We start from the raw sequence: 26,791 nt of genomic DNA on the forward strand, positions 1-26,791 counted from the left end.
AAGCTTAAGAGGGAACGTACAAGACAAGCAAAGGGGCAGGGAGCGCAGAGCGGAAACCGCGCTCGGACCCTGACTCTGCAGTCGCTCCCTCCGGATCAAATCTGCCTGCACTTAACTGGGAAGGGAAAGTTTTCTCTGCAAGACCTTCCTCAGTTCTGAGTCTTGTCTGTTAAACTACCCTCCTCCTCGATCACCGTCCCCTCACCACCACTTTCATTTCAGGAAGGAAACAGTTAAAAAGACTCCTGCCCTTCAGGGCCTGGGAGGGGGCGGCAGCCTAGTGCTTTATAGTGGCGGCACCCCAGGAGGGCTGGAAGGTTTGGACATTCTTGCCGCCCTAGAGTGGAGTAGAAGGTCTGGGAGCTTTGGGAGAAGGGGAGGACAGACGGGAGGCGTGTTCCTCCGGAGTTTTCCTTTTCTTGCGAGCCCTCGTGCGCGCGCACAGTCACCCCTTTGGTCTGGCGATTGCGGACGGGAGGTGGAGACGCTCCATCCCACCGGGTGGCCGGAGGCGGGCGGCTCGGGGAGGACCTCCCCGGAGAAGCCGTGCCCAGGAAGTTTTGCGAAGCGGGGGCAGCGGTGCAGCCGGGGCCGCTGCCGCGCCGGAGCCCGGGACACTCGCCACCCACCCTCGCCGTCTCGGCTTCCTCTCGCCCAGGCGCCGCGCGCGGACCGGGCAGCCGTCCGCGCCCGCCGAGCTCCACGGTCGGTGCAACTCTTTTCCTTTAGGGGTCCCGAGCTGGGTAGGGGAGACGCCGGCGGGCCCTTCGGTCGGGAGGAGAGGCGAGCCTGGAGCGTTGTAGCCCGGCGCCTGCACCTCCTGCACCGGGGCTGGCATCACCTGCCCGAGGGCGCGAGGCGGCGCGGGCGCCTTCCTGGGCGGGGTGCGCTCCGGGCACGTTGCGGGTTTGGGAAACTGATCCAAAGCGCCTCAGCCTCCCCAGGCGGGCGTCGGATTTTTAGTCAAAAGAAGACCAGCAGTTCTCCGCGGGTCTCCCTTTCCCCCAGGCTTGCGAGAACTTTGTGGAACCTCACGCCCTTGTTGTTGGCTCAAGAGCCTACTTGTGAAGTTTGCCCCGCAGACTGCTTCTCTTCCCGCCCGCCCGGGGCATGCCAAGGGTAGCCAAGGGCACTGGGTGTGAGGAACAGATGTGTCTGGAAAAACCCCAGGGCAGCTAGTTTGGAAACCTGCCCGTGGAGGTCTGGGCGTTTTGTTCTGTGCCCTCCTTTCGTGAACACTTGTTGCCCTTCACGTGCCGAGAACAAGGGCTGTTTCCCGATAATCAGCCTCCGTTTACACCATCCTAATGGCGTTCCGGGATAGACCTGACGGCGGAGGGGGGTGATCTGGGAGGCATATTAAAGTCAGGCGTTGTCAGTCAGGAGAGTTACTAATTTCTTACCCACCGAGCAAAACCCACCAAAAAAACTTATTTCGAAGTTCCTAGTTTATTTGGTTTTTTTCTCCTCTTGTAGATATTTATGACTCCTTCCACTCCCTCTGTTTTGTATTAAGTAATTGAGAAACACCTTGGCAGTCATTTCATGTGAATTACCTGCTCTAAACTCTTGCCTTGTGGGTAAGGTCGGAATTTCCAAATTGCTAATTACGAGTGAACTTTGATCCTGAGAGTCTGAGATGTTAAACTGTTAAACCACAAAGGATTCAGTCCTCTTGCTTAATAATAGCTTTTTTTTTTTAATAAATTTATTTATTTTTGGCTGTATTGGGTCTTTGCTGCTGCGTACAGGCGGGTGGGGGGCTACTCTTCACTGTGGTGCAGGCTTCTCATTACGGTGGCTTCTCTTGTTGCAGAGCACAGGCTCTAGGCACGCAGGTTTCAGGAGTTGCAGCATGCGGGCTTCAGTAGTTGCAGCACGCGGGCTCAGGAGTTGTGGCTCGTGGGCTCTAGAGTACAGGCTCAGTAGTTGCGGTACACGGGCTTAGTTGCTCCGTGGCATGTGGAATCTTCCCGGACCAGGGCTCGAACCTGTGTCCCCAGCATTGGCAGGCAGATTCTCAACCACTGCGCCACCAGGGAAGCCCTTAATGATACCTTTTGAACTCCAGCAAATCCTTAGACCCCAAATATGAAGAATGCTGAATCTATAAACCATGTCCTTCAGGTCTGAACCTGACGTGCTTCACTAGAGCTATGACTGATTATGACTGATGGTCTGAAGCACAGCGTGACTTAGAGAAACGAGCTACAGACTCGTCCTTGGTGGAACATGCATTTGAAAGGGTTTTTTCCTTTGGTTTTGTATTTTTCACCCAATGATGACATGGCAGCCACGTGCCTTTGCCAGGTATCCCTTAGTTCTGCAGCTTCATATGTGTAGAGAGCTGAAAGAGATGTCTTCAGAAATGATTTCTGTGGTGGCGTCATTGTTGGAGGAGAAAGAAAGTGGTTTTCATGGTAGCTGACGCACACTTTGATAAGAACCCACAGATTTGATAAGACTTCTCAGCTCCTGCGGTAATCAGCTCACCAAGCAAACCAATGTGCTGACGTTCAAACACCGAGTGGTACTTTTGTGAGTGGTGTCAACCCCCCATAGATAGCCAGGTCAGTTCACGAAATAGCCTCCTAGCAGACTCTGATGGGCAAAGAGCCATTCCATTTCTGGAAAAGGCCTTCTCTCTTTTACTTTTAAGAAAACTCTTTCTGAAGGTTCATTCCTATTGGGCAACTGGGAGGCTTTAGTCATTAAACAGCACAAAATATTGAAGGATTTCCTTTTTCCCATCTCTGATCTGAGGGGGAGGATGACAATATGCTTTGTTCTTAGAGTTCTGGTCTCCACGGCGGAATGGAAATAGCGGCGTTTCGTAGGTCTGTCAACATTTGGTCAAATACTCCAAACTGTAAGAAGCAGAAAAAAAAAAAAAAAACAACCTGCAAACTACTTACAATTAAGTCTGGGCAGAACTGTATGCCCAGTGTGCCCCTAGCTTAGAAAAATTGATATTTTAAGACTTGACTGAGTCAAGTCTTATGAGCAAAGTAGAGTGAGGTGTTTTACCTGTCCTGCCACTTCTTGGCCACAAAAATGTGACAACTTCTTCAAGGCTCAGTTTCCTCATAATATTGTCCCTGCCTACCTAGAGCTGTAAAGCTCAAGTCAGACAACAAATACTGTATATAATAGATTACTACTATACATAAAATGTTATTATTAATTCAGGTTCTGGGGGGGAATCTCTGGGGAAGGCAGAAGTATGCAGTATTTGCACCTTATATTTATTTTAGACCTTCTGTACAACTTGAATAAATCTTGTTTCATCCATATATCGACTAAGCCCTAAACTTTGTTGATAACCAAGATAACTGTCAAAATTCCTAAAAGTTTATATCAAAATTCATATCAACCATGAATAGACTCAAAAGGACACAATTCTTAAAACTTAAATTGTGACCTGGGTGTATTCATCATACACACACACTACATCATAAATGAGCTTATGGCCTTCATTTAAAGATTCACAAAAATTCACAGAAAATATACAAAATATTAAAATGGGAAGGGCCGTTTTTATTTACCTTTAATTGTTGTGTTACCACCAACCTCCCTCATTTTCCCAGCATCTTTTCTTCAAGTAGAAGCCTAGACTTCCTGAACAAGAAGGACCACTTGCTCTCTGCAAGTGACTAAAACAAAACAAAACAAAACAATGAAATGGTCTTTTGAAAATATCTAACCAACCTCCAAAGTCTATTGCTTCTTCAAAACGCTGGAAACGTTGTTAAAACACTTTAGATGCTAAGAAGTCATGAGAATGAGAGACAGTACGGTCTAGTGGTTAAGAGCTCAGGCTCAAAGTCAGACTAACCTGCCTTTGAATCACAGCAGCACCACACCAGCTATGGCCTTGACAAGCTACTTGACCTTGTGTTTCCCTGTGTTTATAATGGAACCATGTATCTGCTTGATTAGAGGGCATCACGCATGTGAAGTGCTCAGCACGGTGACTGGTCATAATCAATGCAGCTATAAAGGTTGTTTAAAGGATGTATAAAGGATGTTTGGAAAACCAAATAGTATGCCTGGCCTGAGAAAGTCTATTACTCCTAGTTTCATTCATTGGCAAATATCCTGATAATAATTTCTGACGAATGGAAAAGCAAAAAAACTCCTGTCAGAAGATGTTGATTGTACACAGTAATCATCCAGGTTTTCAATAAAATAAATATTTTGTCTTTATCAACTATCTCAATTTTAAATGACTAAGACTATTAAATGTATTGATGGTGTTAATCAGAGTTCTGTTTTTAAATGAACATTTCATAACACTTCAAATGGCTGCCTGAGCTGCATGTTATTCTCATGTTCATTATTTGCCATTGGCAAAACAGCACACATGTTGGAATACTGAATTGTTAATTACAGAATTTGGTGATTTTATGCCTTAATACTATATAACTTTCACTCAGCATATAATGTCTTTTCTCTTCCATTAATAACTAAAATATTGTTATCTCAACTCGTGAAGATTTTTTGTAATTCAGGCTATTGGCCTAGGTGTAATGGAGAAAAAAAAAAAAACTAAAATATTGTTATCTCAACTCGTGAAGATATTTTGTAATTCAGGCTATCAGCCTAGGTGTAATGTAACTTCTTCTCTACTACTTGAAGGAAAAACTGCCATGTCCTCATATTATAATCTAGATGTAAGTATAGCTATGGACAAAAGTGAGAGAGACAGAGACAGAGACAGAGGCAGGATACAGAGATATAACTTGCCCTAGTAGAGCTTTGATCTTTTCTTCTTTTGTTCTGCCATGGGGTAACCTGACACAGATATATCTTATCTAATTACCAGATACATCCTGCTTTTTAATTGAAGCAGTAATTATCATTGACTACAATCTTATTGGCAGCTGGATTTTGTAACCAAAATTATTTTTTCTCTTTTCTCTTTTCAGGTAGAAAAAAAAAGAGGGTGTCAAAGCCAAAGAATAAGAGACCTTTCCTCAAATTTGCGTCAAGATGGAAACCTTTTGCCTCAGGGTGTTGTTTGGGTTGGCGCTGGTTGGATGTGTCATCAGTGATAATCCTGAGAGCTACAGCACAAATCTCAGCACCCATGTGGACGATTTCACCACTTTTCGTGGGACAGAACTCAGCTTTGTGGTTACCACACATAGACCCACGAATCTGGCCCTCCCCAACAATGGCTCAATGCACAACTATTGCCCACAGCAGACTAAGATTACTTCAGCTTTCAAATACATTAACACTGTGATATCGTGTACTATTTTCATCGTGGGAATGGTGGGGAATGCCACCCTGCTGAGGATCATTTACCAGAACAAGTGCATGAGGAATGGCCCCAACGCACTGATAGCCAGCCTTGCCCTCGGAGACCTTATCTATGTGGTCATTGATCTCCCTATCAATGTATTTAAGGTAGGAAGTAACCACAAATGCATTTGCAGGTTGGAACATACGCTCTGATTCCACAGTTGAGAGAGGTGCTGCAGACTTTTCTGTCCTTTGGAATTTCAGTCTGTGTTTTGACTGAGAGCCATTTCTGCTCTCTTAAAACTGGGTGACATCTGAAATGTTTATTGTTTGTTAAATGTGACACGGATTTTCTAACTTAATTGTTAACAAAACAGTATTTCAGGGATGACTCTTCAAAGTCATGGTCTTGCATGAATGGGATTCTCGTGCCAGCCGTGAGCTTGCTGGGTAGATGGGCAATCTGGGGGAAGATCACTGGATTTTTCAGACATTCCATTTCCAGGGTAAGACCTGCTGAGCCCAAAAAGTATTTAAAATAAATTTATCTTCAGTTTCGGTTACCTTTTCAATGTGATGCTCTTCGGAAGCCCGATATCCATAGTATGGCTTGAAATGAGAAGGGCTTATTTTATTTCAACTGTCTGGATGATTGAAGGCAAAGGTCATGCTGGCTTCCGCAGTTAGGGCAACTGCAACTTAGGGATAACGGGTGCATGAGATGGCAGGCCTGTGGTGACCTCATTGAGCAGCATTACTAAAACTGTTTAAAACGGGCATCAGTTTACCGTTGCCTCCCTCATTGCTTCAGCGTACATTCATGGAGCACCTACTGTGTGCCTGCTGCAGAGCTAGGCAACAAGGATCCAAAGACAATCAAAGTTAGAGCCTGAGTGGGAGAGGAAGAGAACTCACCCACTGTTGGTGTGATCACCTTGCTCTAGGGACTAGTTAGTACCAAAACAACTAAAACCAAAAGGAATTAGTTATTCCATATTTGGTCTAGTGGTTGTGTGGGGGAAATTGCTGCAAGAATTCAAGTGAGCTAAAATTCAAATGAAATTTCATCATCTGCGTCAGATGTTTTAGAATGTCTTTATTCCTAGCCCAGGGAAAGCACTTTCCTCAGCCTTTAGTTTTTTGTCTTCTATGTATTATCTGTAGAAACAAAACTATTCTGAGCAAAAATATTCTGAAATATGACTTGAAATGGAAAGTTTGTCAGTTGAAGACATGATTAGTTTTAAGTGAAATAATAGCATCTTGGTTTCAAGTAGATACACTCCAACTGTGGTGAAATGATACTAGCCTACCAGAAAAAGCAGTGGTCTAACCATAAAGATGAAAACAATGATGAAAATTTTGAACATTACAAGGAAAAATCATCTCAAAATTACTCCAGTACACTGTTTGCAAAATTGGGGAAATTAGACAACAAATAAAAATTTAAGGGACTTCCCCGGCGGTCCAGTGGTTAAGATTCCACCTTCCAATGCAGGGGGCATGAGTTCATTCCCTGGTCGGTGAACTAAGATCCCACATGCCGTGCAGTATGGCCAAAAATTTTTAAAAAAGAAAAAATTTTTAAATCACATACCATCTCTTTCCACAGAAGAGCATGAATACATGTGTTTTCTATTTGAACTCAAAGCAGGATTTCAGAACCAAATTAGGAGGCAAAATTGAAAATATGTAAATAATTTTAAATATTTAGCATATGCTACAGAACTTTTTTTCTTTTCAAAAATTTTTGATTTTCTCTTTGTGAAATATTACACGTACTCAACACAACTTCCTTGGGACATCTCTCTTTAATAAGAGATTTGAAAATGTTGACATGACTCATTCACAATCACGGTGCAGAGTATTAAACATTGATTGTTTACACTTACACAACTAGTTAACCAACCCATTATGGCTCAGGAAAATAACATGACCATCTCTGATTAATAATTCCCATTTGGCCATGTGCAAAAGCAGCTTTTGACATAACCATATCTGCTGAGAAGGAGACTTGCTTATCTCTTTGAGGTGCTACCTGCTATTCACGAGACTAAACTTCGTTTCTATTCCGTAGCAACATTTTAAGTCAGATCATCTGAAATATCTCCAAATTCGGTGAAAATTCCAATAAAACTTTGTTTTACATTCATGCAGCAATGGGCAAAAACTGACACTTCCTTATTTGACCTTACGATTCTTCCGTCTTGGGAATCCAATACTTTATATACCTTGCTGTAGTTCTCAACAATGTGGACAGTTTGATGTGTTTTTTCATAGTGGGAGTACATTTGTATAATTCCTGTTTTTCTAAAACTCATGTAATGAGTCCTTTAACCAACATTAATTTTAGAAAGTAAACCTTTGGGGTTAAAAAAAGAAATACTGTTTAGTCATTTCAATCTTCTTCCAGAGGAAAAGAGAAAAGCATTGGAGCGAACAGAAAAGCCTCACAATATTTGAGCGTTATTTCTACTTCCTTCTGGCAGTCCATTCCTCTAGGTTAGGAAACCATAAGATGTTACTGTTTCTCTGACTTCTGCCCAGGAGAGTCAAGAGAAATCCTTCTAAGCAATGTGTGCTCTAGGTCCTCATGCCTTTTCTGCACAGCTGCCTCCTGCTCTAAGAGTCTGATGCTTTGGAGTCTCATATATCAGACCTGTGGATTCCTCTGACCATGTCAAGCTACCTCTGCATTGCAGGGCAAAGTAGTAGCCATCCAGTCTCGCTTTACCATTATGTTTAGGTACTGATGAAAAATGCATAGACTTGAAGAACATTCTATTAAAGGAATGCATGAAGCTTCTTTATCTCCCCTATCATTAGATTTAGGTTGAAAGAAGAATGGTTTAAAGGATCTACTATGTTCGTCAAAGAAAGATAAGTTTTCAGGTCGTTGTGTTTAACAATTCTATCAATTGCTTTTAGACTCAGTTTTAAGGTGTCTCCAGAGGGAGAACGTTGCACTGAGCTAGGTTAGAGTCAGAGTGAGTGAAAGTAGTGTGAAGATTGCATCTTGGGGCAAGTGAGACTTGCTGATTGGACTGTAGTAATATTACAAGAAAAAAGAGAGCACATGATAAAGTGTTCTTTCTATTCACATTTTATTATCTTTCTCTCACTTTGAAAGAGTTGTACTGAAACTGTTTCATATATTGATATGCTGTAAAACACAACTGAAAATCAATGCAGCAAGTATATCAGACGGCTAGGCTGTTTCTGTTCTGTCATTATCCCATGCAGCTAGTGCTAGGTAGCTTTGGATCGTCTGTGGGCATGGAAGAGGTGTCCACTACACATCTGAATTTCCAAGTTTCCTAGTTGATCTCTATAGCTTCAGGATTTCTTCTGCCAGGCTGTACTGGACTTTGCTTGTACTTATCGAGTGCTGCTCTGCTCAGAAACCCCCAAGAGCTCCTGCTTCTTACTGGTTCCTAACACGCATGTGCAGCTCTTGTCCGAATGTCATCACTACCCCTAAGTAACATTCTCTGCCCTAAATGTCATTCTCAGAGAGGCTGGATATAGACACCGAATTGCTGCTGCTGAAGCATGCACAGATCCTAAATTTAAAAATGAATTAGGTCTGGAGTTATATACATTTCATAGAGAAGAAATAACCCAGAAAGTGGAGAGAAATTCCCCTAGCCCTTGCTTACACTTGTGCACATGCACACACACACACACACACACACACACACATACACTACCTGGTGATAAAAATCGGACAGTCTGAGACAATAAAATGTAAAACAGAAGGAACCAAAAGATGCAAATAAATGCCAATTACCTTCTTGGTTTTCAAATGGCAATGTTAAAGAAATGGTATTATTTATCAAAGGATTACTCTAATTTGGAATTGTGCAAAAAACATATCATTAATTTCATGAGCAGACTGACAAAACCAGGAGAGAGGAAGGAAAAGGAGTTAGTAGACCCTTTCAAATGTTCACACTTGTAACCTAAACTGATGATAGATTCAGTTTGTCAAGAAATTACACTATCTGATATCCTGAATTTTCAAGGAATGCAAAAAGTTACGCAAGTAGATTAATCTGTATATAAAATATTTACACTCATTACAATGGCAAAATAATTAAAGCATTGTATCTGTGTTTAGAATCCAAAAATGCCCCCCAATGACTAAATGCCAATATAGATTAGAAGTATAGAATTTAATAATCATATTCTTTAATGATTTATTTATGCCCTAGAGTGTCATCTATAGGGAGATGGGTTTTAATTTTGAATAGGGTGGAAACCTTAAAAGTGATGTTTGTGCATGGGTGGGCCAAAGCTTGGTGTCATGTGCTTTCAAGATAACCGTCACCCAGATGTGCACACAGATATGCCCATAAACCACTGCACCTTAGCCTCTTAAGTAGAAACAGAAGTGTGGAGAAATATATGTAGGAGAGAAGTAGAATGGAGAGGATGAGAATGATGGCCATGGGAAAAGAGAGGCAGTTGAGTCCAATGACTTGGCATAGAAATGTCAGCACAGCAGGGAGTTGGAACCAGTGACGTCATAGATAATACTGTAGATGAATAATGTCTCCACTTAGTGTGTGGGGTAAAGCAGATCTCTGAGAACAAACGAAGCAGCCAGTGATACATCCAGTAATCAGCTGTTGACTACTTTAGTCCACTCTAAGCAACCACCTCTTCCTGAGGACAACAATGAAAAACAAACAAAATTTCTGTATGAAATTATCAGGAATATTTTGCAAAGAAAAGCCAAGATTCCCAATATGTTGCTCTGGCAGAGGATCTGAGCAATGTGGAAACCAGAGACATTCACACAAAGCCAGTTTATCTCCATATTCACACAGCCTTTGACATCTTGTGCAACTGGGATCCGTCCTGTTGGGGCAGCCATACAAAAGTTGTTTCTTGACACATCAAATCACAACATATCAGTTGTATGCCTCAAACATAGTAGCTGTTCAATTAATGCTTTTTGATATGATTTAATAAAATCATATCGAAAGGATATGATTAAAATTAACTTCTTTCTTTTAATTGAAGTAGAGTTGATTTACAATGTTGTGTTAGTTTCTGGTGTACGGAAAAGTGATTCATTTATATATATATATTCTTTTTCATATTCTTTTCCATTATAGGTTATTACAGGATATTGAATATAGTTCCCTGTGCTATACAGTAGAACCTTGTTTATCTCATTCTGTATATAATAGTTTGCATCTGCTAACCCCAAACTCCCGGCGCATCCCTCCCCCACTCACCCTCCCCCTTGGCAACCACAAGTCTGTCCTCTATGTCTGTAAGTCTGTTTCTGTTTCATAGATAAGTAAAAAATATGGGAACACTTCACAAATTTGCATGTCATCCTTGCCCAGGAGCCATGCCAATCTTCTCTGTATCATTCCAATTTTAGTATATATGCTCCTGAAGGGAGCACTAAAATATACTTGTAATCAGATTTTTCTGAGACCTTCAAATTAAAATATTGATGATGATGATGATGTTGATTTGTCAGAGGGATTCTTTGTTTACAGACAAGGCACAGGGTATTATCTGTGGTCTGCATATACTACTCCCCCAAGCTGATCCAATTACACACCATTGCATATGTGATAGATATTTGCCTTTTACTCATCATCAAGCAAATAAAAACAGGCCTTTCTCAGGTATTCCAGTAATAGCACTATAATCGTAAAATTAGGTATAGAAACTGTATTCCCTGAATTTTAAGAGAGAAAATGTGTCCCTTCACCAAGCTCTCTGTCCCTTGAAGGTGCATTGCACTCCAGCTCATCGTGTCTTGTTAGATAGCTCTGACCCTGCCTCATCTCCAGGCACCTCTCTCTTCATGTTTTTCATCTACCCCCCTTCACTCCAGCTAACCAAGAGTACCAAGATGATCCTTCTACCTTGAATATTTTCCCTCATGCCTTCTCTGGCTTATTCCACTTTATTCTTCAGATCTCAGCTGAAGCATCTCTTTGTCTGGCAAGTATCCCTAACGTAGACTAGGTCAGTGCCTTTCTCTTGTGCTCCCATGACACACTCTAGTAACCCCGTAAGAGCATCTAACACACGCTCTGTTGTCCCTGCCAATTCGCTTGCCTGTCTGCCCCACTAGACTGCAAGTCCCCTGAGGCACGCTGCCATGATTCTCATTTATCATTATATCTCCACATCCAGCACTGTGCCCAGCTTTCAAAATATTTGATGCATGAGCAAAATGCTCATTTTGCTCAAATACTCTATTTGCCTCTATAAGAATGTTTTTCTCCCATGCAATTCCAGATCTAAAGGCAGACTTGCTTTTTGAATTTACTGAATCTCTACTTTTTTCCTGCAAACCAGGGATGTCTCAGGATCCATAAATCTGTGAAAAATCTGTCAACCTACAGTGACACATAACAGGATTGTTTTCCCCTTGTCCCTTTGTCTTTAGAAGTCAAGAGTTCTTGTTCTATGGTTCCGGAATTATATTGTTTAATTTCCTCTCTCTCTGGTACATATAACCAATTGAAGAGTCACTTTTCAAGATTTCTGTGCAATATGCATTCTTTGAGCATAGTTGTAATTGTGGTTTTGATTGAAATATTAAACCTACAAGTGATTTGGAATATCAAAATGAGCATTCATATCACAAAAGATTTTAGTTACTCTTTAGAGAACAGGAAATATGTTGATTTTCTAGCATGGCTAAAACACAAGCACATTGCAAAAGTTCATTATGCTAACCAGCTGACTTAAGGATATATGTACATATAAAATAACAGAGTGATACATTTATTACCCAACTTGCTGTTCGTTATAAGGAAGTTGCTGTCTGGAAAGGCTTCAGAACCCTCTCCAACTCTACCTCCCCTCTGACTTTTCGTTTCCTGTGTCTGGGAACCTCATTGCTTTCTCTCATGGTCCTGTTAAGTAATTATTCTCATGTGAGGTTACTGGGCTAACCCTCAGCATTTGGTTCACAGCACAGTTATTCCCGTTTCAGTGATGGGGGATGGAAACCATCCGTAACTGCAAGATCGTTCCCATGGCTGAGGAGGGAGAGATGGTTTCAGTCCCCTTCTCATTAGGAAGGTGTTGGGCTGTATAAAGCATCGTGGCTGATGATATTCCTCCATCAAACAGTTCAGATCACAGAAGAGGTTGCTGTATTCTAAACTTCACTTAAATAGTGATGCATAAATGTTTTACTTTTGAGAAAAGAATTTTCACATATACACTGTGTGTGTGTGTGTGTGTAATGTTGCAGTAATTCCAGCATTCTGTGCAGTAAAAGCAGATGTCCTGGCTATTTTATTCTGAAATATTTCTGTAGTGTCTTTATCTTTTGAGTTGCTAGCATGTGAGTGTTATTTTTTTATTATCATACAAAGTTTATACAGTTCGTATAAAGCGTGTGTGAACTAAAATGAAAGAGGTATGAAGTTTACTGTCTCTGAAGCTGATTTGAAGACTAGAGTGGTTAGATAAGGAATGTTCTAAGAAATTCTGTCAAAATAAATTTGATATACAGCCAGAAATTCTACAACTGCTTTCTGGGGCTACCGTATTCTCTTGAGAGCTAGAGAAACTGCTTTCTATAGCTACAGTTTTATTTTTAACTAGGTCTAGTTTTTCTTGGAAAAACTTTCCTACAATATAAAGTTAATAGTTGAAATTAAACTCAATAATAGAACTGAACATATCATTCAACGTTAATATTTGATAGCCTTATTTTTAAATTTGAACATCAAAGATTTTACAAAACCACATGCTCTAAAATGTTTATTTAAATTTGGAAGGTTTGAAATCTCCAGTGTTCTTGAACTCAAGAAGAAAAATCAAGTGTGCCCTCAGATTTAATACCATTTTTGTGGATGTGCAAATTTAGAGGTTACTTTGTATAATTTAAACTTCTCTAAAAGTTTCATCCACATTTTTTGCCATCACGACTTACTTGGAGACTAGGATAGATAACAGAATCTACTCAAATCATGCTTCTCATAACACTTATCTTAAACACGGGAGTCCTATTATTGGGTTGGCCAAAAAGTTCATTTTGGTTTTTCATAACATCTCATGGAAAAACCCAACTGAACTTTTTGGCCAACCCAATATTTTTTAGATCAAATTTTATACTAGAAAGTAATGCGGATGGTCAACTGATTGGCCATTTGGTTACTCAGTTACATCAGGTCTCTCTTCTCTGAATGTTCTTCATTTATTCATTCATAAATATTTATTGAGTTCCTACTATATACCAGTTACTGGGGAAATAGCAGTGAAGAAAAACAATCATCCTTGTCTTCGTGGAGTTTGCATTCTAGTAGAAGAACAAGACAACAGGCAAGTTAATAACTAAATATATAGTATGTGAGATAACTGCTAAGGAGAAAAGTAAAATAGGGAAGAGAAATAAAAGAAGAGGAAGAGGGTATTCATCTTAGTGTGAGTGGCTGAAGAAGAACTCAGTACAAGGTGACGTTGAATAAAAACTAGAACTTAAAAGGAGCAAACCATGCTACTATCCAAAGTGAGAGCATCCAGCCAGAGGAAATGGCAAGTGCAAAGGCCCAGGGGCAGGAATGTGCCTGGAGGGTTAAAGGAGCAGCAAGGAAACCATGGTGGTTGAGTGGAAGGAAGAGAATAGTAACAGATGAGGTCACAGGGATACTGAGGTAGGGCAGGTGATGGGGAGAAGCAGATAACGTGGGGCCTAACAATAGGTGACCATATAATTTATTGTCCAAACCAAGATGCTTTGAGAGTGAAAGTAGACACTATCAATAATTGCATCTGGACAATAGGCATAAACCAAGACTCCCGGAAAAAATAGGAAGCGTGGTCACCCTATGTATACACCTTTATAAAGCCTTTAGCCTTTTTCTCTGAGTGAGATAGGAAGCTTTTAGAAGGTTATGAGCAGGACTACCCTGGTGGCGCAGTGGTCAAGAATCCACCTGCCAATGCAGGGGACACAGGTTCGAACCCTGGTCTGGGAAGATCCCACATGCCGCGGAGCAACTAAGCCTGTGTGCCACAACTACTGAGCCTGCACTCTAGAGCCCGTGAGCCACAACTACTGAGCCCACGTGCCACAACAACTGAGCCCGCGTGCCTAGAGCCCGTGCTCCGCAACGAGAAGCCACCACAATGAGAAGCCTGTGCACCGCAATGAAGAGTAGCACCTGCTCGCCACAACTAGAGAAAGCCCGCGTGCAGCAATGAAGACCCAAAGCAGCCAAAAATAAATTAATTAATTTTTTTAAAAAAGGAAGGTTATGGGGAGATGAGTGACATGATCTGGTTTACATTTTAACAAAAACATGCTGGCTACTGTTCTGAGAAGCATTTCCTGAATCGATGAAGGATAAATATGCAGTCTTAAAGTATGTTATGTATACCAATTTTTAACATGACCTAAAGCCTGATTAGTGTTTACCCTGTACCAAGCTAACTCATTTGATCCTCACAGTAAACTTATCCTATATGACTGTTGCCTGAAAATGAATAAACTGAGGCATGGTGTTTAAGGAATGTCCTCAAGGCTACACAGTTAGTGAGTTGCACAGCCAGGATTTGGATCCAGTCTGATCCCAGTTGCCATGCTGTTAGCTAAGCTGCCACACTGCTTCTCTTCCATATGCCTCATTAGGCAAACTTGATAGTCATCCAGATGTCCTCCCTAGTACAGAAATATATTTTCAAAGACTGTGTTCAAAAATAGTCATCCCCTTTTCTCTCCTGCATTAAACCCAATACTTCTTTAGTTGCTTATTTAAGACAGAAGTGACACACTATAAAGGAAGATGTGTATGAAACAGAGGTTGTTCTCCAGAATAGCATTTATGTTGTAAGTCTTGAAGATTGCATGGGAACATCTGTCAAACAGATTTTTGTATTCCATACTCATTGTCATGTTGGTGAGATCAACTGACAGAAGGGAGCCAGAAAATAAAGTTTTTAAAAAATGAAAAGAAATGTTAAGTTCTTTGATGGACTGATTGCCTAGACATATACATCTACTTGTCTGCTCAGAGGAACACTTTTTGCCAAACTGGTGTCTCATCCAGTTATCATTGGAAAGCCTAGGCAATTTGTTGGCACGAGACAGAAAAATGAGTGCCTATGGCTATCCCAAGGTTTCGGTTGGGGTACAAACACCTGGTTTTATTGATAAAACTAAATGTTGCATTTCTAGATCTTCCTCCTTAGGAGTTGACCAGATGCATAGGAATTAAAAGGGTAATATGAAAGCATAATGGATGACATTTGGGAATATGTCTCAAATGATATTTAAAAAGAAGCAAGAAATAAAATACCTAGGAATAAAATTAACCAAGGAGGTGAAAGACCTATACTCTGAAAACTATAAAACACTGATGAAGGAAACTTAAGATGATATAAAGAAAGGGAAAGATACCCCATGCTCTTGGATTGGAAGAATTAATATTGTTAAAATGGTCATACTACCCAAAGCGATCTACAGATTTAATGTAATCCCTATCTAAATACTCATGACATTTCTCACAGAAGTAGGACAAATAATTCTAAAATTTATATGGAACCACAAAAGACCCTGAATTGCCAAAACAATCTTGAGAAAAAAGAGCAAAGCTGGAGGTATCACCCTCCCTGACTGCAGACTGTACTATTGTACAAAGCTACAGTAATCAAAACAGTATGGTACTGGCACAAAAACAGAGATACAAATCAGTGGAACAGGATAGAGAGCCCAGAAATAAACCCACACACATATTCAGTCAATTAATCTTTGACAAAGGAGGAGGCAAGAGTACAAAGTGGGAAAAAGACAGTCTCTTCAATAAGTGGTGCTGAGAAAACTGGGCAGCTATTAATATATGTAAAACAATGAGATTAGGACATTTCCTCACACCATATACAAAAATAAACTCAAAATGGATTAAAGACCTAAATGTAAGACCTGAAACCATAAAATTCCTAGAATAGAACATAGAATATTCTTTGACATAAATCATAGCAATATGTTTTTGGATTTATCTCCTAAGGCAAAAAAGCAAAAATAAATAAATGAGATCAATTAAACTTAAAAGCTTTTGCGCAGCAAAGGACACTCTCAGCAAAATGAAAAGACAACCTACGAAATGGGACAAAAGAGTTGCAAATGATATGACTAACAAGCGGTTAATATTCAAAATATATAAACAGTTTGTACAACTCAATATCAAAAAAATAAACAACCCAGTCAAAAAATGGGCCAAAGACCTGAATAGACATTTTTCCGAAGACAACATACATATGTTAACAGGCACATAAAAAGATATTCAGCTTCGCAATTATTAGAGAAATGCAAATCAAAACAACAATGAGATCACCTCACACCTGTCAGAATGGCCATCATCAAAAAGTCTACACATAACAAATACTGGCAAGGATGTGGAGGAAAGGGAACACTTGTGCACTGTTGGTGGGAATGTAAATTGGTGCAGCCACTATGGAAAACAGTATAGAGGTTCCTCAAAAACCTAAAAATAGAACTACCATTTGATCCATCCCTGGGTTTATATCTGGAAAAAATAAAAATACTAATTTGAAAAGATACATGCAACCCCAATGTTCATAGCAGCACTATTTACAATAGCCAAGTTATGGAAGCAGATAAATGGATAAAAAAGATGTTATATGTATATATACAATGGATTATTACTCAGCAATAAACAAAGAATGAGATTCTGCCATTTGTGGCAATATGGATGGACCTAGAGAATATTATGCTTTGTGAAGTAAGACAGAGAAAGGCAAATACTGTATGATATCACTGATATCACTTATTTGTGGAATCTAAAAAATAAAACGAATGTATATAGCAAAACAGAAACAGGCTCACTGATACAGAAAACAAACTAGTGGTCATCAGTGGTTTGGGGGGAAATAGGGGCATTGGATTAAGAGATACAAACTACTATGTATAAAATAGATAAGCAACAAGGATATATTGTATAGCACAGGGAATTATAGCTATTATTTTGTAATAACTTTTAATGGAGTATAATCTATAAAAATACTGAATCACTATGCTGTACACCTTAAACCAATGTAATATTGTAAATTAACTATACTTCAATAAAATAAAATAAGCTAGAAATCCTCAATTTAAAAAAAATTTACAATGAAATTTAATGAAATGGTTTCATTAAATCTGAAGCTATTTGAATAAGGAACTTTATTAACATCCCTAATTTTTTTTTTTTTTTTGGCCATGCCACACGGCATGTGTGATCTTAGTTCCCCGACCAGGGGTCAAACCCATGCCCCCTGCATTGGAAGCATGGAGTCTTAACCCCTGGACCACCAGGGAAGTCCCTAATATCCCTAATTTTAAAAGCAAACTATATTGAGCATGTTCAAAATATCCAAAATCATTCCTTTCAAAATATAAAAGGTAATGGGCACACATCTCTTTGCCAAATATTGAATAACATACTATGCCCCATCCCACATGAGTTTTATGTCAGATAAAGTAATTCTGTAGAATGTCTGTATATTTTTAAAAATCTGGCCACTGTGAACTTTTAGCTTAGTTTCACAAAACAAAAATGTTTAGAATACTCCAGCGTTTCTCTTTCAAAATGATGTCATATATGTCACAAATGCTGTGTTTCTCTGCCTATTTCCTTTGTTTCCACAAATTTGATGTTCTTATAGAAGATAAATCTATGAAAATTTAGGGTAGTGTTACAACATTTAAGAGCCATAATACTTTGTAAACATTTTCGACATTTTATTGAGGTGTAATATACATGCAAAAAAAAAAATGTACGTTAAGTGTCAGGTCTATGAATTTTCACCAAATGAACATATCTGTGTAACCAGGATCAAGAATCAGAACATTACCTGCACCCAGAAGTCCCTCAGTCACTAATTACCCAAACTCCCAAGGCAACCACTTTCCTGACTTCTAACAGCATGAATTTGTTTGCCTACTTTTGTGTTTTATGTAAATGGAACCATATGACATATAATCTTTTCTGTCTGGCTTCCTTTGATCAGCACTATGTTTGTGAGAGTAACCCATGCTGTTGAGTTTAGTTGTAGCTTATTCATTCTCATTATTGTATAGCACTTCACTGTCTGAATATGCCACAATGTGTTTATTCATTCTACTTAGGTAGGCATTTAAATAGTTTCCAATTTTGAGCTCATATGAATAGTGCACCTATGGACATTCTCACATGCATCTTTTTGTGTGCATATATATTGCTGAAAAAAATAAATATATACAGATATATAAAAATTAACATGTATTTATAAATATATATAACACTTAAATATCAACATATATACCTATATACTAAATAAATGCTTTTAATATAAATCTTGATCATGAATACTTAAATATCAACATATATATTTATATACTAAATATATGCTTTTAACATAAATCTTGATCATAATCCTTTCATATTTTGATCAGTAATTTTGGAGAACCACCAGGGCATGGTACAGTACTGGGAACTAGGCAGAATTTCCTAGATGGAATTCTTTTCTAAAAGCTCTAAAGGCTTGTGTGGCATATGTCTGAACTTTGTTCATTATAATTCTTCTTGGCCTTTCAAGCAAATCTATTATCTGCCTTCATATTGGATAATCCCCAAATCAACTCACACATTTACTAAGTGTCTATAGAAAACACAAAGAAATCTAGGACAGCGCCAGGGGAATTTTATAGTCCAGTGTTCTGTTGAAATTTTTGAGACCATTGAACACAATTTTACTGAAAAAAATAACATTTTCAATGTAAAACACCTATTAACATTTTCTTTAAAAACAGAAAAACTGTCATCTCTCCTTCTCCTAAAGTAATATATACAGCTAAACCAAAATTAATCAAATTAATCTCAAGAGACACAGAAATAAAATTAGGTTTCAGCATTTTCCATTACTGCCGCAGTAAATGGCCATTTATTTTAAAACTTTAAAACACCCCATGAAACACCGATTAAAAAGCACTGATTTCAGACAGTAAATGTTCTGAGAGTTTAAGTTGGATTGATGAAATTTTCCAGACAATCTCTCTGAGGTTATTTTTGTTAAATGACATATTTTGGGATGCCAGTTGCTAGGTAAAACTTGGAGGTTTAGTTGTAATCTGGTTACTACGTTATTCTAAGACAAAATGGTAAGGGAGGGTTGTTATAGAAATTTACCAAATTGTAGCATATGAAGACAGATCTAAAAGAAAATCCTTCCTAACATCAACACCAAAATTTGCACTGCAACATCACTAAAAAGAAATTTTATGTATCAAAACCACTGAGTAGATTTTAAATGGAATTCAATGGCAGTCTTACAAGGCCCTGAATACATACTGCCAAGAAGGTATTCAGAACTTTGTGAAATGTGTGAACACTGGGCTTTGCAGTCTTATGATTGTGCCTTTAAACTTAGAGGATTTGTTGAAATTTTTCCTGCTTTTTGTTCTGAGGAAATAGTTACCTTCACAGTAATATTTTTATTGGTTTCGTGGTGTGACCTTAAAATGCCTCCAGCTCCAGGCTTACCGTAAAGGAGGCGAAGTAAATCCAGGGGGAAGTTGTGCACATTAAGGTAATATTCCAGGGCCTAATTTGCAAGCACTGAGTACTCACCACTTCGGCTTGATCCTGTCTGATTCTCTGACCCAGGGGTGGGCAAACTACAGCCATGAGCCAAATCCGGCCCAAAGCCTATTTTTATAAATGAAGTTCTATTGGAACACAGCCATACCCATTGCTTACATAAATGGTTTCGACAGATACCAGATGGTCTGCAAAGCCCAAAATATTTACTATCTGGCCATTTACAGAAAAAGTTTATCCACCCCTTTGGCATCTCACCCGCTGCCCTGGCCCTGCTTTACTTTTTTTTTTTTTTTAAGTTTATTTATTATTTATTTATTTATTTTTGGCTGCCTTGGGTCTTCGTTGCTGTGTGCTGGCTTTGTCTAGTTGCGGCGAGCAGGGGCTACTCTTCGTTGAGGTGTGCGGGCTTCTCATCGCAGTGGCTTCTCTTGTTGCGGAGCACGGGCTCTAGGCGTGTGGGCTTCAGTAGTTGTGGCCCGCTGGCTCTAGAGCGCAGGCTCAGTAGTTGTGGCGCACGGGCGTAGTTGCTCTGCGGCACGTGGGATTTTCCCCGATCAGGGCTCGAACCCGTGTCCGCTGCATTGGCAGGTGGATTCTTAACCACTGTGCCACCAGGGAAGTCCCCTGGCCCTGCTTTTCATCCTCGCCTCTCATTCTCCTCTATTTTGTCCTATAGGAGGTCAGAGCTTAAGATCTGAGCTTCAAAAATATGAATAAGTCTTCATAACCTTCATTGTTCTTAAGTGGCTTATACCCACAACGCCCAAGATAGTAAATGGGCATAATCCCAAGAAATCAAAGTATGCTTCTTTTTTAAAATGGTTTGCGACTGATTTTGAATAAATCACTTGATCTTTCAAGTCATTATCTTTGTATGAAAAAATAAAGAAGGGCCATCTCATGGAATCCCATTAGGCACAGTGACACATAGTAAGCCTGTTCCTGAGGTAACTGCTGACATAAATGAGATGAACAGCCCAGGGCTATTACCCTCCCTCTGTCTTCTGCATTTATGTTAGCAAACATCCGAACTTGGCCTCCTTGAAGGTCGTAGCAACTGGGTATCCTTGAAACCTGCTGGACAAAATCATGCATTTTCTGATCAAAATTGAAGAAGTTTTAAATTCTTTGTCGTGTGCTTAGAGACACCCATAACATTGTCTTTCAAGCAATTAATAGCAGCACTGAACCAGGAGGTTAGATCTTTGAGCAGCCATTCATGTTGCAGTTAAACAAGAAAAAGAACAAGGTAAAGATGACATTTCCATTTATTTTAGGGAAATTCCAAACAAAAGAGAAAAAAAAAAAAAAATAGAGGTACTCCCCAGAGATCTTAAAGATAAAAGATTTACATACTTGAAATTATTTGACCAGAAAATCACTGCATTTTATATTTCTCTGACAGACCAATTAAATTATACAGTCATAACTAAAGATAGATGAATTTTTATCTCTGGGCTATAAAATTCAAGGAATATATATTTGGTAATGGACAGAAAGGCCATGTCATAGACAAAGGGGGAGGTGGGGAAAAATATGAGATAGTCCATGTTCCTTCTTTTTTAACAGTATGTGTATGTGTGTATGTGATTTTGTGGCACAGGTATTACTTGTATACATCAGACCTTTTAAAATTGTTGGTGAAGGAAGGGGGAGCTGCAGGGATGGGAGAAAGAAGACAAAGTTGGGTGATGGAGATCCATCCTTGGGACTCTACTTTTAGCCACTCTGTAATTCAGCAGGCACACCCAAGACAGTTCATATATATTTAAGAAAGGGGGGGAAGGGAAGGAAGGAGGAAGGGAGAGAGGGAGGGAACCTAGACTCTCAGAATGTGAGGAGTCAACATTTGTAGTTCCAATTATGTGAACCAGAACTTGGAGCTATTTATAATTTTACAGAGACACTAATTCAAATCGGCCCTGCTTGCAGGCTGATATAATAAAGGCAGTCTCTCAGCTGATAGACCCGATTCTACCTCTACTGTGGTTTGGAAATTTTTACTTGTTTGCCATAACTCTGATTAACTCTCATGAAGTGATAAATATTTGGTTTGTGGAAATGGCCCAGAAGAAAAAGCTGGTACTAGAATTGAACATGTCTAATAAAGTATTATTTCTTAGCCAGAAACTTTGGATAATTGAACAACTGGAGAGAAGCAAGTGCCTTAGGGCTTAATATCTATTATTTGATCACTTTTTAGGTTCTGTGACCCTCAGTGGATCGCCACATTCTGTTTAGACTACTTCTTCTTTGCTAAAGACATACATGGTCCATGACTAATGGTTAAGGTGGTAAATTTTATGTTATGTATACTTTACCACAGTTGAAATTTTTTTAAATCTTAAACTTTGCACTTAAATGAAAATGTAGAAGTATAAAACTTTAGCAACAAAAAGGGAGAAAATCTTTGGGATCTAGGACTAAGTAAAGAGTTCTTACACTTGGCACCAAAAGCGCAATCTATAGAAAACTGATAAATAGGACCTCATCAAAATTTAAAACTTTTACTCTGCAAAGGACCCTCTTAAGAGGATGAAAAAACATGCTACAGACTGTGAGAAAGTATTTGCAATCAACAGGATGAAAAAACAAGCTACAGATTGGGAGAAAATATTTGCAATCAACATGTCTAACCAAAGGAGTAGTTTCTAGAACATATTAAAAACTCTCAAAATTCAACAGCAAAAAAACCAAACAATCCAGGCAGAAAATGGGCAAAAAAACATGAACAGAAATTTTGCTGAAGTGGATATAAAGCTGGTCGATAAACACATGAAAAGATGTTCCATCATTATTAGCCACTAGCGAAATGCAGAACTGAAACCTCGGTAAGATATCACTACACACCTATCAGAATGGGTAAAATTAAAAAATAGTGACAACACTTAATACTGACAAGGATGAGAAGAAACTGGATCATCATACATCACTGGTGAGACTGAGAAATTGTAGAAGCACTCTAGAAAAGACTTTGGAAGTTTATTATAAAACTAAACATGCAATTACCGTAAGACCCAGCAATTGCAATCTTGGGCATTTATGCCAAAGAAATGAAAATTATGTTCATGCAAAAACCTGTTCAGGCATGTTCATAGTAGCTATATTTGTAATAGCCTGAACCTGGAAGCAACCCAGATGTTCTTTAGTGGGTGAGTGGTTAAATAAACTATGGTACATCCATTCCATAGAGTACTACTCAGTGACAAAAAGGAACAAGCTATTGATACACACAACAACTTGGATGAATCTCAAGGGAATCATGGTGAGTGAAAAAAAAAAAAAAGCTTATCTCAAAAGATTACATACTATAATTCCATTTATATAACATCCTTGAACTGACAGAGTTATTGAGATGGAGGACAGATTAATGGTTGCCAGGGGCTAGGGAGTTCAAGGGAGAAGGGAAGGGAGTGTGGTTAAGGGGTCCTTGTGGTGATGGACCTATTCCATGTCTTGCCTGGAGGTCGATACACAAACCTACACATGTGATAAAATTGCATAAATACAAACAAATCAATGAGTAACACGGGAGAAATCTGAATAATATCACTGGATCATATCAATGTCAAAGAAATGGTTGTACCAGTTTACATTCCCACCAGCATTATATGAGGGTTCCAATTTCTCCACATCCTCACCAACTTATTATTGTCAGTCTTTTTTATTATAGCTATTCTAATGATGTGTAGCGGTAGCTCACTGTGGCTTTAATGTACTTTTCCCTTAATGATGAATGATACTGAGCATTTTTCATTTTCATGTACTTAGTTATTTGTATTTCTACTTTGGTGAAATGTCTATTTAAATCTTTTACTCTTTTTAATTATGTTATTTCCCTTTATATTTTTTAATTGTAGGAGTTCTTTACGTATTCTGGATGGAAATCCTTCATCAGATATATGATTTGCAAATACTTTTTCCCACTCCGTAGCTTTTCTTTTCATTTTCTAAATGGTGTCTTTTGAAGAGCAAAATTTTAAAATTTTGATGAAATCCAATTTATCAAATTTTTTTCTTTTATGGACATGTTTCTGTGTCATATCTATGAAATCTTTGCCTAAGCCAAAATCACAAAAAAATTCTCTTATTTTTTTAACAGTTTTATAATTTTAGCCCTTACATTTAGATCTACGATCACAATTAATTTTTGTGTAGTATATGAGGTAAGCATCTAAGTTCACTTTTTTGCATACACATATCCAATTGTCCCAACACCATTTATTGAAAAGACTATCGTCTCCTCAAAGAACTGCCTTGGCACCTTTGTTAAAACTTAATTGATGATAAATATAAGGGTTTATTTCTGTCTTTTCTTTTCTAGTCCAATGACTTATGTGTCTATTGTTATGCCAATACCATTCTGCCTTGATTACTGTAGTTTATAGTAAGTTTTTAAACAGGTACTATAAGTCCTACTTTGTTGGATTTTTTTTTCAAAAAAATTTTGGCTATTCTGAGTCCTTTACATTTCTATATAAATTTTAAGATCAACTTGCTAATTTCCTTGAATTTACATAGGAATTGTATTGACTCTTTGGATGAATTTAGAGAAAATTGCCATCTTAACAATACTCATCCTTCCAATGCAAAAACATTTATTTAGGTCTTTGATTTCTCCAGTATTTGGTAGCTTTCAGCAAACATGTCTTATACTTCTTTAGTTAAATTTATTCCTAAGTATTTTATTCTTTTTTTGATGCTATTTTGAATGGAATTGTCTCAATTTCATTTTTGTATTTTTCATTTCTAGTATATACAAATGCAACCAATGTTTGTATATTGCTTTTGTAGCCTATGACCTTGCTGAAGTCCTCACCATTACTCTTGCAGCATCAACTTTTTTCCACAGCTAGTGTGTGATGGCGAAGAATGCAATGACTTAGAAGAGTTTTGTGCCACTGCTTGATTCATGCTAAGGCACTGGTAGTTTTAACCACTGTTGCTTTTGCACCAATAGTGCAAATGTCAACCAGTAGAAAAGGCAGTCATCTCAGTGTTATCTTGATCTTGCAGGTCCTATGAAAGGTTCTCCTGAACCATGAAAAGGGATCTCCAGGGGTCCTCAGGCAACACTTAGAGAACCACTGATCTAGATGGTCTCTAAGCACCTGTCCAAAGTCTAAAATGCTATAATTTTTCAGATCTAAGATAAATGTCGTTTACCAAACTTGTCTTAATAACATTTGCTTAAGTCGCTGATTTTCATGGCAGTCAATATTCCTTGGACAATTGCTGCATGTAAAACAATGTACCAAGTGTCCTGAGAGAGATGAAAAGGAAATAGAACATTGGCCCTAATCTCAAGGAAATGGTACAAGTCTCTCTCAATACTCAAGTGTCTAGGAAAGGAAGCCCAGCTAATTAGTAGACTAATTACATTAGACCCCAAATTTGTATGTTTTCTGTTCTAGGTAGCACTAAAACAAAATACATATAATGGAGATATAGTGTGTGTCGAATATCAAGACTGAGAAGTAAAACTAGGTTAAAATCTATTATTCTTGACTTACACAATTTAATGTTATCTCATTTCCAAATGACTGGAAATAAGACAAAGTAGGATCAAACTAATTTTCAAATTTTTTAATTCTTAATTTTACACTATGATTTATAACAGACCCTTGACTGGAAGCTTAAAATAGCCACTTACCTACTGTTTTTTCCTGCATTTTACTTATAGTCAGGATTTACAGTATGGTGCTTATAGCTCACTGGGCAAATTTTCTGTATATTTTAGCTTCTCCCTGCAGAGGAATAAAATACTGTTCATACATTCGAGGTAGATAAATAGTCTCAAGACTTCATCTATGGGATTCCACAGGTACTAACATCCTTCATCCTTTTGGGTAGAAAAAAGAAAGGCAAAAAGGACTAAAATACTCATAGTTGGGAAGAATAAAAGAGAAATTGGGAAGACAAAATTATTCATGTAAAATGAAGGGAGGGATTGAGGTTAAGCGAGTTTAGGGATAAATGGAGTTGATAATAGTTTCAGAGAAACCAGCTATAGACTGGAGTTCTGATATGAAAAAAAAAAAAAATCATGCAATTTAAGAGCTGGCAGAGAATTTAGAGATAAGAAATGTTGGGCCAGAACGAGATTATATGGCAGAGGAGGAAGGCAAAGCCCAAAGATTTCTGACAGGGCTAGAGCTGGAAGCCAGAATTTCTAACTTCCCTGCAGTATATTACATCCTTCCTTCTTCTAAAACTTTAGTGGGTGAATTGTTTACATGCATGTCATTCTTATGTGAAGCATCATTACATGACTGGTAACTCAGCCATCTTGAGCATGTCTTCCTAATTCACTTTTTACGTCAGCTATTGCAAATTGTCTTATTTCCTAATGGATTTCTGTTATTAAATATTCAAAATCACCTCAACCTTATTTACTGTAACACATCAGCTTCAGCATCAATAGTGTTCTTTTTTCCCCAAAAGACACATATGGTATCATTTTCTTCATGCCGCATACCGTATCCTAGTTGGGTCATCGTTTCCATCAACACAGGATAATTGTGACCACATGACGTACTTTACAATGAAGAACTAACCTCAGTTCTTAAGATTTCACACATTACATCATTAAATAGGCAGCATGCTTTCAAATCTGCTGTTGGCTTTTGCTTTTTTCTACTTATTACCACCTTCCTGATAAGTTTTTTGGGGCTACTACCTAAATCTACATGTGGAAATCTCTACCAGTTTATTTTTTGTTTTGTTTTGTTCTGCTTTGTTTTCGCCTGCATGTTTCTTTTAAATAAGTACTAGCATGTACTACCATAGAGAGTGCTGATTAAAATAAACAGTAACATTTTTTCAACAGGTTTTGGGTCTTATTGTGTGTCCAGGTCAGAGCACTTATTTTCTATAATTAACTATCTTTTCTCCATCCAGGAAAAGCCAGGTTCATTCTTTCCAACGTAAATCTTCTCTCCATTATGAATTAAATCCTAAAATACTGACAC

At 38.5% G+C, this 26,791-nt stretch overlaps 1 protein-coding gene and 1 non-coding gene across 6 annotated transcripts in view; one reads left to right on the forward strand and one right to left on the reverse strand.

The window, feature by feature from the left end:
• Positions 1-364: 364 nt before the first annotated feature.
• Positions 365-26,791, forward strand: part of EDNRA (endothelin receptor type A) — an 87,333-nt gene continuing 60,906 nt past the window's right edge. For all 5 annotated transcript variants that reach the window (XM_059922578.1, XM_059922577.1, XM_059922574.1 and 2 more), the window contains exons 1-2: positions 365-705; positions 4,929-5,412. In XM_059922578.1, coding sequence (XP_059778561.1) covers positions 4,993-5,412 — 420 coding nt within the window. In that variant the 5' untranslated portion in view covers positions 365-705; positions 4,929-4,992. The remainder of the gene's footprint in view (positions 706-4,928; positions 5,413-26,791) is intronic.
• On the reverse strand, positions 10,563-10,669 carry LOC132366833 (U6 spliceosomal RNA). Its single transcript, XR_009503555.1, has one exon. It is a non-coding gene; the product is annotated as a U6 spliceosomal RNA (small nuclear RNA).

The sequence above is a fragment of the Balaenoptera ricei genome, chromosome 5 (genome assembly GCF_028023285.1).
Source record: "Balaenoptera ricei isolate mBalRic1 chromosome 5, mBalRic1.hap2, whole genome shotgun sequence".
NCBI lineage: Eukaryota > Metazoa > Chordata > Mammalia > Artiodactyla > Balaenopteridae > Balaenoptera > Balaenoptera ricei.